This window comes from Camelina sativa, chromosome 4 (genome assembly GCF_000633955.1).
Source record: "Camelina sativa cultivar DH55 chromosome 4, Cs, whole genome shotgun sequence".
Classification (NCBI taxonomy): Eukaryota; Viridiplantae; Streptophyta; class Magnoliopsida; order Brassicales; family Brassicaceae; genus Camelina; species Camelina sativa.
Genome location: NC_025688.1, coordinates 18,141,321 through 18,154,838, shown reverse-complemented (window position 1 = coordinate 18,154,838; position 13,518 = coordinate 18,141,321). Strand labels below are relative to the sequence as shown.

General features: G+C 34.4%; 3 protein-coding genes and 1 pseudogene across 4 annotated transcripts in view; 3 read left to right on the top strand and 1 right to left on the bottom strand.

Moving 5' to 3' along the window:
- Positions 1–2,841, top strand: part of LOC104781015 (chlorophyll synthase, chloroplastic) — a 3,251-nt gene extending 410 nt beyond the window's left edge. For both annotated transcript variants that reach the window (XM_019244727.1, XM_010505580.2), the window contains exons 2-14: positions 12–56; positions 154–242; positions 482–569; positions 673–758; positions 854–940; positions 1,029–1,094; positions 1,170–1,253; positions 1,356–1,417; positions 1,496–1,571; positions 1,663–1,807; positions 2,078–2,154; positions 2,237–2,284; positions 2,375–2,841. In XM_019244727.1, coding sequence (XP_019100272.1) covers positions 12–56; positions 154–242; positions 482–569; positions 673–758; positions 854–940; positions 1,029–1,094; positions 1,170–1,253; positions 1,356–1,417; positions 1,496–1,571; positions 1,663–1,807; positions 2,078–2,154; positions 2,237–2,284; positions 2,375–2,437 — 1,016 coding nt within the window. In that variant the 3' untranslated portion in view covers positions 2,438–2,841. The remainder of the gene's footprint in view (positions 1–11; positions 57–153; positions 243–481; positions 570–672; positions 759–853; positions 941–1,028; positions 1,095–1,169; positions 1,254–1,355; positions 1,418–1,495; positions 1,572–1,662; positions 1,808–2,077; positions 2,155–2,236; positions 2,285–2,374) is intronic.
- On the bottom strand, positions 3,031–6,579 carry LOC104781016 (em-like protein GEA1). Its single transcript, XM_010505583.2, has 3 exons — positions 6,434–6,579; positions 6,227–6,274; positions 3,031–3,790 (listed from the first exon to the last, which is right to left on the bottom strand). Exons 1-3 carry the CDS (start codon positions 6,549–6,551, stop codon positions 3,204–3,206), a joined length of 753 nt encoding a protein of 250 aa, XP_010503885.1. The 5' UTR covers positions 6,552–6,579; the 3' UTR covers positions 3,031–3,203.
- On the top strand, positions 8,850–11,037 carry LOC104781017 (annotated as a pseudogene).
- Positions 11,068–12,942, top strand: LOC109125160 (eIF-2-alpha kinase GCN2-like). The gene is made up of 7 exons (XM_019244726.1): positions 11,068–11,182; positions 11,260–11,516; positions 11,605–11,716; positions 11,795–11,989; positions 12,078–12,262; positions 12,344–12,492; positions 12,573–12,942. Exons 1-7 carry the CDS (start codon positions 11,136–11,138, stop codon positions 12,804–12,806), a joined length of 1,179 nt encoding a protein of 392 aa, XP_019100271.1. The 5' UTR covers positions 11,068–11,135; the 3' UTR covers positions 12,807–12,942.

The following is a 13,518-nucleotide window of genomic DNA, read 5'->3' as shown; positions in this document are numbered from 1 at the left end:
TTTGTTCGTAGGGAGGAGATTTGTTGTGCGTGCGGCGGAGACTGATACGGATAAAGGTTTGATTTTTAAAAAAATTCTTTGAATTATCTTTTTCTTAGTTAAGTTTTTTAACTGAATTTGACACTTGAGAGGATTTGAAATTTACGACGGCAGTTAAATCTCAGACGCCTGACAAGGCACCAGCCGGTAGTGGTTCGAGCATTAACCAGCTTCTCGGTATCAAAGGAGCGTCTCAAGAAACTGTAATTTTCTTCTTCTTCTTGGATCTTTTTTAATTTTGGGTTTTGAAATTGATATAATTTGAGAATAATTTATCATATCTGTGCATAATGATGTGTAATTTGTCATAGTTTAGGTCTTTTCTATTAAAAGTAATCCCTCTCTCATAACATAACCTTTGTATATATATTAACGTTTAGCTACCAAATTATGTGAAAATGTTGTTTGTTAGCTAAAAAAAGAGTTGAATTTGATTGTTCAGAATAAATGGAAGATTCGACTTCAGCTTACAAAGCCAGTCACTTGGCCTCCATTGGTTTGGGGAGTCGTCTGTGGCGCTGCTGCTTCAGGTTTGTCTTGACACATCACTGTTCATCAAGTTTTTTACTTTCATGACTAAATCTTTGGTTTGCTCAAAACACATCTTTCTTTAACTTTTTTTGCTTCCTGCAGGGAACTTTCACTGGACCCCAGAGGACGTTGCTAAGTCGATTCTTTGTATGGTGATGTCTGGTCCCTGTCTTACTGGCTATACACAGGTTTGGTTTTGACAAGACAAAAATCTAGAGTAGTGCTTATGGTAATGCATGTTCTTAGTGCTGCATAAACTTAGATGTGTTGTTCATTTTTACAGACAATCAACGACTGGTATGATCGAGATATCGACGCGATTAATGAGCCATATCGTCCAATTCCATCTGGAGCTATATCAGAGCAAGAGGTACTGAGATAGAGAACATTGTGTGAGCTTTGATCACCTTTTATGATTCTTATTTGTGTACTTCTTGTTTACAACTCTTTCAATGCAGGTTATTACACAATTCTGGGTGCTATTATTGGGAGGTCTTGGAATTGCTGGTATATTAGATGTGTGGGTAAGTTGGCGGTTCTGACATAAACTTGTACAGTTATAAAAAGCACATCAGATTTACTAAATCTTCCTTCTTCAGGCAGGGCATACAACTCCCACTGTGTTTTATCTTGCTTTGGGAGGATCATTGCTATCTTATATATACTCTGCTCCACCTCTTAAGGTAAGTTCTTGTCTTAATTTTCACTCCTCTAATGACAAGACATTCTTTGTGGATAAGTTTTGGAGTTTAGGACTTTATTGATATATGAATTGACTCTTGCAGCTAAAACAAAATGGATGGGTTGGAAATTTTGCTCTTGGAGCAAGCTATATCAGTTTGCCATGGTGAGATATCTCGTGCATTAATATAGGTGGGCTGGCCAAGCATTGAATTGATTGTTTCTTTCTCACTTGATTTGATAGGTGGGCTGGCCAAGCATTGTTTGGCACTCTTACACCAGACGTCGTTGTTCTAACACTCTTGTACAGCATAGCTGGGGTACTCTTCTTACGTCCTTTTATGATGCTTTTTACGTTATCTGATATAACCTGCTATTGCTTCATGTTGTTGTACTTTTGTAATAATGCAGTTGGGAATAGCCATTGTTAATGACTTCAAAAGTGTTGAAGGTGACAGAGCATTAGGACTTCAATCCCTCCCAGTAGCTTTTGGCACTGAAACTGCAAAATGGATATGCGTTGGTGCTATAGACGTTACTCAGCTCTCTGTTGCCGGTATGTAGTATTAATAGTTTCTTCAGTTGTGATTTGGCTTCCATATCTTCTATTTTGTTCATGGGGGTCACAGACTCTAGAGATATGAGCTAAGAAAGAGGCATCCATGTTTATGTTTCATCTGTGTGTTTGGTAGATATTCATTACCTTTACTAATGGCTTACAAGCTACTTTTCCCTGAGAGACACATTACCTTTACTAATGGCTGTGTTTTATAGCACCAAATAAAGGGTAGAGATCATCACTAGTAAATGTCTATTTGCTTTGCAGGATACCTATTAGCATCTGGGAAACCTTATTATGCATTGGCGTTGCTAGCTTTGATCATTCCTCAGATTGTGTTCCAGGTAAAGACGTTAACAGTGTCACATTAAAATTAATTACATTCTTGTCACTCTTCTGATTGCTAGACTCTTCCTCAAACTGCAGTTTAAATACTTTCTCAAGGACCCTGTCAAATATGACGTCAAGTACCAGGTAAGTCATCAAAGTGAACACATGGGAATAAAAACTCAGATTGCTTATATCTCTGACTGGTATTTTTAACCAGAAGTTGCTTGATTACAGGCAAGCGCACAGCCATTCTTGGTACTCGGCATATTCGTGACTGCATTAGCATCGCAACATTGAAAAAGCGTATATGGATGGTGTTTTTGGCCAAAGCAGAGGCGTTGAAACCACAAATGTGGGAAAGTGGTGGCATCAACTAGTTTTTAAGATATTGTAAAATTATCTGCCATCAGTAGAAACAACTCTCTCGTTGTATCTTTAGCTGGACCGCGTTAAATTGTAATCGATGTACCATAAGTGCGCCCTCTCTTTTCTGTTTCTTGTTCACTACTTGTTCTAGACCTCTAGCGTTCTACGATTGGGGTGTCGTTTGTCTACACTTCCTGTGGTTGCTGTTACTCATCCCTCCTCAAAATAGTGAGGGGCGTTACGAGAAGTTCTGGGGTCCTACACTTGCGAGTCTTATGGGAAGACTAAGGAACTACACTTGTAACAGATAATGAATGTATGAAAGTTCTTCTATGTTTGTTAAACACTTTATCTGCTTAACGCTTCTCCACGTGCAGTATTAACATTTCGAGGCCCTTGCTATGGGACATATTTTACTATAGCTGCAATAAAGAACTTGAAAGTAGAACAAAACAACAATTTCAAAGCATCACCGCATTTCATTTGATTGCACCCACGCCAAAAAAAAGTCAAAAACATTCGAGTGGTACAACCCTGCCGTTAGTACAAACCGTACGTAGTTAAACCACACACATGAGAGAAAACGCTAAACGAAATACATTAAAACAAACCCTAGTTAAAACCTGCGCAGCCATCCACAAAACCTAGAGGTTTACTTATTCAGATTATCTACTACGGATTATTGGCTCGCTGGTAGCTACTTCCCCTTGTTGGTGTACTTGGACTCGTCGATCTCAATCCCTTCCTCCTCCGCACGCTCTCCACCAGATTTATCCATCGTACTCAGTCCTCCTTTGCGCCCCATTTCCTTATAACCCTCGTGCCCTAACTGCTCCTTCCTCGCCTCTCCTCCTTTATGTCCCATTTCTTGGTAACCCTCGTGACCTAACTGCTCCTTCCTCGCCTCTCCTCCTTTATGTCCCATTTCTTGGTAACCCTCGTGACCTAACTGCTCCTTCCTCGCCTCTCCTCCTTTATGTCCCATTTCTTGGTAACCCTCGTGACCTAACTGCTCCTTCCTCGCCTCTCCTCCTTTATGTCCCATTTCTTGGTAACCCTCGTGACCTAACTGCTCCTTCCTCGCCTCTCCTCCTTTATGTCCCATTTCTTGGTAACCCTCGTGACCTAACTGCTCCTTCCTCGCCTCTCCTCCTTTATGTCCCATTTCTTGGTAACCCTCGTGACCTAACTGCTCCTTCCTCGCCTCTCCTCCTTTGCTGCCAATCTCCTGGTACCCTTCATGTCCTAGCTGCTCCTTCCTGGTCTGCCCTCCCTTGCTCCTTCCTAACAAGTGGAATAGACACATAACATGAAAGATTATAGGCAAAACTTTTATGTAATAGGATAATCTTATTCTTATATTACCATATACTAGGACTCAGACCCCCCTGCGTCGCGGGGAAGTATTTTAGAAAAAAAAAAATTAAAAATTAAAAATTAAAAATTATACATTATGAAATCATTTGAATGTAATAAAATAGTTTAAATACATAAACGGTTACTAAAAACACAACCATCAAAATGAAATCTTATAAAAAAATATATTATGTAGAATAGACACAACTTTGCCAAAAAAAATTATTTAAAGTATTATAAATATAAGGTTTGTTTATGAAAAATTATGGTAAAGCTACAATTAGAAAAATCAATATGACAAAGTGATTCTAACTGAGAATATTGAACTAATGGTTGTAATGAGTAAATATAATTTTCTATTAAATAATTATAATTAAAAACAAAATAATATTAATTTTAAATATTAAAATAGTTTTTAACGAAAAGTTACGATAAATAGACGCAAAACAACTATAAATTCTATATTAAGTTTTATTAAATTTCTATATTGTTAGAATTATTTCTAAAATTGTAGTTAGATGATAGAATAACGTTGAATATTAGATATTAATATTCAAATTGTCTAGATTAAACATAAAACGGAAAATTTGTTTCATCGAACAATGATTTGTTAGTTATTGATGAAAAGACAAATATATAGAAAGTTCAAAAGACATGACTATTTAAATAGACACACCTATTAGAACGAAAAGTTGTGATAAAAAAATATAAATAAAATATAATGAACAGACACAACTCTAAAATGAACATATAGAACTGTTTGAGTTAAAAAAAAAAGAATAAAAACAATTTTCTTACAAAAAGTACTAAGCAAAATCGCAACTGTTGTTCGTATTATTCAGATTGTTATTTTTATTTTTAAATATTAAACTATTTTTTTAACAAAAAGTTACAGTGACAACTATAAATTCTATATTAAATTGTATTAAATTTCTCTACTGCTATAATCATTTCTACAATTTTAGTTAGATTATAGAATAACGTTGAATATTAGATATTAATATTTAATTATTTGGATTCAACATAAAATGAAAATTTTGTTTTAACGAATTTGTTAGTTACTGATGAAAAAACAAATATAAAGAGAGTTCAAAAGACATAACTATTTAAAATAGACATAATTATTAGACTAAAAAATTGTGATGAAAAAATATAAATAAAATATAATGAAAAGACATAACTTTACAATGAACAGATACAATCGTTTGAATTAAAAAAAACTATATGAAAAAAGTGTCACGAAAATCTCAAATGTTGTGTCTGCACTTGATTTCACCTAATAATCCATATAAACTGCTTTTATATAGAAGACATCTTTATTACCATATTAAGAAGTCAAATTTAAAAACTCACTATATAAACCATTTAACTCTTGAAAAAAAAACTCTAGTTATTTTCAAGAAATTTTTATATTTAAAATTAACTAAAAATTGTAAATTAGATTCGTCATACCAAAAATCTTTTGTTAAATCAAAAATTGGAAGAGTTTCTTTATTTTTAAAAGAATGAATGCTAGAGAATAATTTAGAAAGCCGTAAAAACTGTTGATATTAAAATTTTATATTATTTTGTGTCATGGCCAAAAAAATGAAAACAGTTCAAACATATAGATTTCAAAAGATACAAATATTCGAATAAACACAACTCTACAATGAACAGTTGCAACTTTACAAAAAAACCATTACAGTGAACAATCGCAACTTTTTGTAAAACATACAATTTTAATTTTTTACATATTTTTTAAAAAAATATCCAAAAAGTACGATTAAAAAAAAACACAACTTTTGGTGGCATTTATTCAGATTAGGTGTAAATATATTGAAAAGTTAAATCTAAAAACTCACTATATAATCCATCTAACTCTTGGAAAAATACTCTAAATATTTTTATTAAATTTTTATATTTAAAATTAACTAAGAATTGTAAATTAGATTTATCATTCCAAAAAACTTTTGTTAAATCAAGAATTAGAAAAATTTCTTGACTTTTAGAAAAATGAATGCTAGAAAAATGTATAAACCCTTGAGATTGAAATTTTAATTGACTTTATGTCGTGGCAAAAAAAAATGAAAACAGTTCAAACAGACAAATATATATAGATTTCAAAAAATATGAATGTTCCAATCAACACAACTTCACAGTGAATAGTTGTAACTTTTCATAAATAACCGTTTTAATAATCTATCACGACTTTTCATAAAATATCTAAAATGTACGATTAAAAAACATAATGGTTGGTCGTATTTATTCGAATTGTTATTATTATATCGATTAACGTATTTATGGGTCGTCTAGCCTTATTTGAGTAGTACTAAGAACATAAGTAAAGAAAAAGAGTGGAAAAGTTGTAATTTAAGACAAAACCTTCAGCAAGATGCTCTTGAGCTTCGAGGCTTTTGCCGCCGGTCCTTCCTAACAAGTGGAATAGACACATAACATGAGAGATTTTAGGCAAAACTTTTATGTAATAGGATAATCTTATATTATGATATATGGGTCTAGCCTTATTTGGGCAGTACTAAGAACAGAAGTAAAGAAAAAGAGTGGAAAAGTTGTAATTTAAGACAAAACCTTCGGCAAGATGCTCTTGAGCTTCGAGGCTTTTGCCGCCGGTGCCACCTTGGACGACGGTCTCTCCTTGCTTCGCCTTCTCATCGAGCTCTTCTCGGCTAAGTTGCTTTGACGCCATTTTGAAAACTAAAAAACCGAACGTTGTAACTTGTAAGATAAGTATTTTAAAATGATCTTACTATGGTTTTATGTTCCGACATAGGTACGGACGACGTGATAGATTCCCTATAAATTGAAACGCTTGGGTTCCATTTTCCAATTTCCAAAGGAAACAAAAAGTGAAGTGCCATGTGAAAGAGTAGAGGCGGCGAGATCAGAGAGACTTGGCTATGTGGAGATGACACGTTGATGCTTACTCAGTCTACTTGCAACAGTTAGTAACGAGCTGCTTAACACAGTCTCCAATTAACCTTAATCCATATTTATGTTTTCCCCAGGAAACCTAAGATAATTAACCCACATAATGAGATTGTCTTGTTTAATGTGGTTTACATAGTAAAAATGTCAGATATAATTTTATGTTGGACAATTCTCATAAAATAAGTTTTTTTTTTCAAATTATTATTTTTAGTTTTATTTTCCAAAAATATTACTAAAATAGTTTTTTTTCAAAAGTACCACAAAGTTAAACTAAAATTTTTATATTCAAAACTAAACACTAATCTTAAAGACTAAACTATCCTCTAATAATTATATCCTAAATTTAAATTTATCAACCCAAATCTAGAAAAATAAATTTTACATACTTAAAATTCAGTTTTTTGTGTTTGTAGTATTTTTAGAAAAAAAATATTTTGTGGTATTTTTGAAAAGAAAAAAAACTTAAAGTGTGGTATTTTTGAAAAAAAAAATCAAATGTGGTATTTTATATGTACTCCAAATTTCAAATTTCAAATGTTCTTGTTTGGATGTACTCTGGAGCTGCGTAAACCATATGTTTATAGAAAATACTAATATTATATAGTTAAAAATTTATGACTTAAAGGGTTTATTATTTGACTAAATAAATGTTTTGCCATGTTTTTTTTAAGTAATTTTATTTATTTATGAAGTACATATACTTTCAGAAACTATAACTAAATTATGATTAAAGTCCATTCAATTTATGGTAATAGGAAAAGACATAGTATATGCCACCTGAAACGGGTAATTTGAATAATGAAAAATTTGAACAATTTTTTTAAAAAAACGGGACCTAAAATTTAGATAAAAATATAGAATCGAAAAATATAGGTAAATAAGTTCAAGTCTTAAACTTTCACTAATTTGGGTAATTGTTGATTATGCGACACGTAAATGAGCCACATAGAAACGCGTACTTTGTGAATTTTGAATATTTTTGAAAAGGTAAATAGTTTTTGAGAATTATAAGGATTATGGGTAATTTCAACTAACTAAATAAAAATTAAATATTTAATGGAGAATTCAGGTTTCCCAACTAAATTTCTTACCAAATATCTAATAATAGATATTGTCTATGAGTAATTATTCAAAAGTGAACGATCATAGGAGAGAACTTTATGATGGATACGAAACAAGATGGAATGCGACGTGATGGAACGGGAGGGGACATGTTTCCCGTTCCAAAGTAGATACGTCTAGGTTATATACGCATAATAATCTAAAAGGGTTTATTATTAAGTACATACTTTCGAAAACCATAATTAAATTTTGATTAAATTTCAGTCTATTTATGACATTATGACAAGAAATAGTATATGCCAACTGAAACAAGTAATTCGAATAATGAAAAACAGTATACTCAAACAATTTTCCAAAAAAAAAGGACGTAAAATTTAGATAAAATATGGAATCGAAAATATAGGTACATAAGTTTAACTATCAAACTTTCACTAATTTGGGTAAGTGTTGACTATGCGACAGTTAAATGAGCCACTTAAAAATGGGTACTTTGTGTATGAGTAATTATTTTAAAGAGAACGATCATAGGAAAGAACTTTATAATGGATACGGGATAAGATGGGAAGAGAATGTATGGAACGGGACGAGATGTTTTTTCGTTTCCAAGTAACTATGTCTAGATTATATACGCATAATAACCACACTAAAATCAAACTGAAAATCATATTTAGATTTCATACTACTATTGTACAAATGCAAAGATTATATATTTAAAACAATATAATTCTAAAAAAGAGAAACAATTCTTTAACAGATGCAGCCTCACAGAACTTAGTTGGGCCGGCTAATCCTGAAACAGTTCCCTTTCGGCCCATGTTGGAATAAAAGAAGTAACGTATAAACCAAAAAGAAAGATTATTCCGTAAACGCCACCATTTGTGTAGAGAGAGTACACAAGGCGAAAACCCTTGATTCGAGCCAACACTTGCATCTTACGCTTCTCCACCATTTTCCCCCAATCTCCTCCTTAAACCCTAACATTTTCGCTTTCCTTTGATTCGATTCGCCGAGAGTTATCAGAGATGAGTTCGGACGATGAGAGAGACGAGAAGGAGCTGAGTCTCACCTCTCCTGAAGTCGTCACCAAATACAAGGGCGCCGCTGAGATCGTCAACAGTAATCTCTCTTTCTCCTTTTCTTCCCATTTCGGTTTAGGGTTTTTTCACGTTGTAGCTTTAATCGAGTGCTTATTGCTTCTGGGTTTGGAATTGCAGAGGCGTTGCAGGTCGTTTTAGCTGAATGCAAACCGAAAGCTAAGATTGTTGATATCTGTGAGAAAGGAGATGCCTTTATCAAAGAGTAAGGAATCTTATTACTCTGTTACTCAATTTGATATTTTCCTTCGTTTCTGGTTTTATGTTATTAATGTAGATTTCGACCTCTTGATTGCTTTTAGATGTTTATGTGTTTGTTGTTATTTCTTCGGTTTGTTTTGGATAAAAGGCAAACAGGGAGCATGTACAAGAATGCTAAGAAGAAGATTGAGCGAGGTGTTGCTTTCCCTACATGCATTTCTGTGAACAACACTGTGGTCATTTCTCACCGCTTGCCAGTGATGAGACTCTGTTGGAAGAAGGTGATATGGTCAAAATGTAAGCTCTCTTTTAAAGTAATACCCTTTTTAGATGATGTTTCTGTATGTTTCCACCTGTGTTGTTTCTGATGCTGTTTTGCCTTTTGTACATTGCAGTGATATGGGTTGCCATATTGATGGGTTCATTGCTATTGTTGGCCACACACAAGAAGGTCCTATCAGTGGACGTAAAGCTGATGTCATTACTGCCGCTAATACTGTAGCTGAAGTTGCTTTGAGGCTCGTACGTCCTGGAAAGAAGGTAACCATATTGCTACTTTTACACAGAGAGTTGAAATTATAGGCTGTTAGTAGTGCTGGCATTATATATGGTTTTCTGAATGATTGTCAAGGTTTTGCAAAACCCAGATGATGAACACCTATTGATGGCTATGGATGTGATCCAACTGATGCTTTTTGTCATAGTTACTCTGATGAGATTTTTTCACTCTGAATTTTCGTATGATGCTTCATTGGACTTACTATTAGGCGTGGGAACTTTGTCTAATTGTGCCTCTCTTTGGTCTTATCGGATTTTTAATATAAATTGTTTTCGGAGGAGTTTCCTGGATAAAGGCCCTCATTGTTATGGATTGGCTTTCAAACGAGCCACAGTTATGAGTTGCTAATTTCCTGTTTAATCATTCAATCCTGACATTGGTATCCTGTTTTTCTTATGACAGAACACCGATGTAACTGAAGCTATTCAGAAGGTGGCTGCAGCTTATGACTGCAAAATTGTTGAAGGGGTTCTTTCCCACCAGATGAAACAGCATGTGATAGATGGAAACAAGGTTGTCCTAAGTGTAGCCAGTCCAGAAGCAACTGTTGAAGAAGTGGAATTTGAAGAGAATGAAGTCTATGCGATCGACATTGTGGCAAGCACTGGTGATGGCAAGGTAATTGCTTTTGTTCATCTCATTTTGATGACTATTGTTGGAGCTTCATCTGTTGCCACTGTTCTTACATATTTCAAACTTGCAGCCAAAACTAATTGATGAGAAGCAAACCACTATTTACAAGAAAGATGAGACTGTTAACTATCAGTTGAAGATGAAGGCCTCCAGATTCATAATCAGCGAAATTAAACAGAACTTCCCCCATATGCCATTCACTGCAAGGTGTCTTTTGTACCTTCTTACGCAACTTATATATTCCAAAATTTCATCGCACCTACTAACGTTGCATGAGAGTACGATCAATACAGGTCACTGGAGGAGAAAAGGGCACGTCTTGGACTTGTGGAGTGTGTGAACCATGGTCATTTGCAACCATATCCTGTCCTTTATGAGAAATCTGGTAAGTAAGTAAGGTTTTCGTATATCTATAAACGTTTTAATCTCATGGCAGCGGGACTCATATTATGTTTGGTTTTTCAACAGGGGATTTTGTTGCCCAGATCAAATTCACAGTTTTTCTGATGCCAAATGGATCTTATAGGATCACTTCACATACACTTCAGGAACTTCAACCTACGAAGACAATTGAAGACCTTGAGATCAAAGGATGGTTAGCCTTGGGTATCAAGAAGAAGAAGAAAGGTAAGAACTTTCAAATTAGTTTCCTGACATTTACCAAATATGATGTGATAAAACATGTTGAGAAATAGGATTCATTTTTGTGTGTTTTGCAGCCGAAACTGGAGTAATCTACAAAACTGTTCAAGGTTCCCAACTACTGATTAATCTCTGTCTGTCCTCCACAGACATGAGATTGGGGTGTATTGAAGAGGGAGTAGAATCTCTTAAAATTAGGTGAGATTAACTCCATTAGTTTACTTAATTGTTATTTTTGAATCACTATCATTTAGTAACGGGAATCCTACTTGTAGATGTTCACCTGGATATGCAGGAGATTTTCGTATAACATCAGAAAAGGGATTTAGTGCTGCTGACGCGCGTAGTCTTTTTTCTCTTTTTGGAGACCAATCTGCTGTTGATGTTCCCCTTTTGGTATCTGAGATGGTAAACGCCGCTCGAAACTTTGTATCAACAATCATTCGTGATGAGGAACCTGAAGATAAAAAAAAGAATATTGGTCGTGGTTCTCTAACATATTTCAACAGATTTAAAGAGATGGGAGTGATTGGTATGCTTACATAGTTTTTTTCTTGTTCCTTGTTTAAATGTCTTGGATTAAAGGTTTATGACTTATGGTTTAAATGTACTTATGGCAGGGAGTGGCAGTTTCGCTCATGTAGCCCTTTGCTGGCACAAGAAAGAAGAAAAGTTTTATGCAGTGAAAAAAATTAGATTGGGCGTAAAAGAGTTAAATTCCCAGGCTGTGCAGTAAGAACAAATACAACCTATTCTAAGTTCTTTACTCTAATCATATTAGTTTTTTTTAATGACTTGCATCTCTTGTAGGGAAGTTCGTGTGTTAAAAAAGATGAACCATCCTCACGTCGTGACCTGCTATGACACATGGTGTGAACGAGGATTTATTAATTCCCTCACACATGAGAATTCCTCGGCAACTGCATCTTCAAACAAATCGTCTTCCGCAAATATACCTGACGAAGAAGCTTTTTGTCAGTACATACAGATGGAATTCTGTCCACTGTAAGCTTCTGGCTGTTTAAATACAAATCTGTCTTATTAATATTATCATTCCTCAGCTTAGGTCGTGTTTTAATCTTTTTTTTGTTAGGACATTACGTGAGTTTCTTGACAGATATGATTTCTCCCAAGGAAATTTTGTATGGCAAGCGTTCGAACAGATAGTAGTTGCTCTAGACCATATTCACAAAGGGGGTGTCGTCCATCTAGATATAAATCCTAGAAATATCTTCCTTGACTTCGAAGATAAAGTGAAGATTGCCGACTTTGGATTAGGTACAACATCTCATTTGATTATGTTTGTTCGTGTTTCATATTTTGATACACGTTATATAAATAATCAACTTACCTTTTCAGCAAAGTCAACTGAAAAGTCAACTGTGGGGCCTATCAGTGAAGATACTTCTTATAGCTGTTCTGGTCAACCAGGAACAGGGGTCTATAGGGCCCCAGAGGTTTTGGCAGTGGCAGTGGATGAAACAAAGAAGAAGAAGATAAGTGAAAAGGTTTGTGCTGTGTATACATTTAGTTAGTGATCTGGTCTTCTAATATTAAAAAGGAGAGTAAGTTACAATTTGTTTTGCAGGCTGATATGTTTAGCCTCGGGATTATTTTGTTTGAGATGTGGTATAAATTTGGCGAATCGGGGCATGAGAGGATTAGGGTGTGCACAGATATTGGGACTGACAGAGTACTACCCGCGGAGTGGTCAAAAGCTCATCCAAGACAAGCATCCTTGATTCTTGAATTGACAGCTACGGAACCATCTGATCGACCATCGGCCAAACAAGTTTTGGAGCAGCTACGAAACCATTCCTAAAAGGCAATATGATTCTTATTCAAAAAATAATTTTGAACTGCCACGTCAGCGAAATTAAACACATCATAATGATTTAGTACAGTGCCACGTCAACAAGGTTTATCGCCCAATGTTTAGCACCCAAATATATCGATATATTTAGTTTCCATATTACTGAATACAATATATCGTTTCCTCTTCCAAATTAATGTCAACCATTGACGTTAGCACCCATACCTCTTCGTATTTTATTTAATAAATCTACAAATATCAATATATCCCAGCAAACGTATATCCAATGCCCTGCTCGGAAGAGAGAACTGTCAGATTTTAGATTCGTACAAGTGTGGATACAAAGATAGGTTGAATAGGTTTTTCTTTGTAGAATTCTAAGATTTGCGATGAAACTTGTATATCAGAATGAAAGTTTGTGACGAGAACGGTCGTAGTTCGATGGGTGATTACACTGTCGAATATGAAGTTGTGCATAAAGGAGGGATTCAGACACTATAATCTCAATTTGATGGTCAAAGAATTTGATTTTACTCGGTCGATAAAATCAAAACTGGAAAGCCGCAATTTCATGTAATACTATTTGGTACCATTTGTAATATTGATTTTACCTATATATTCTAAACCTAGATGTTCATATTTTAATTTTTTTTAATTAGGTTAGTCAATGACACATCTTTAATTATCTCGCGATTGAGGTCAAAAAAAAAAAAAAAAAAAA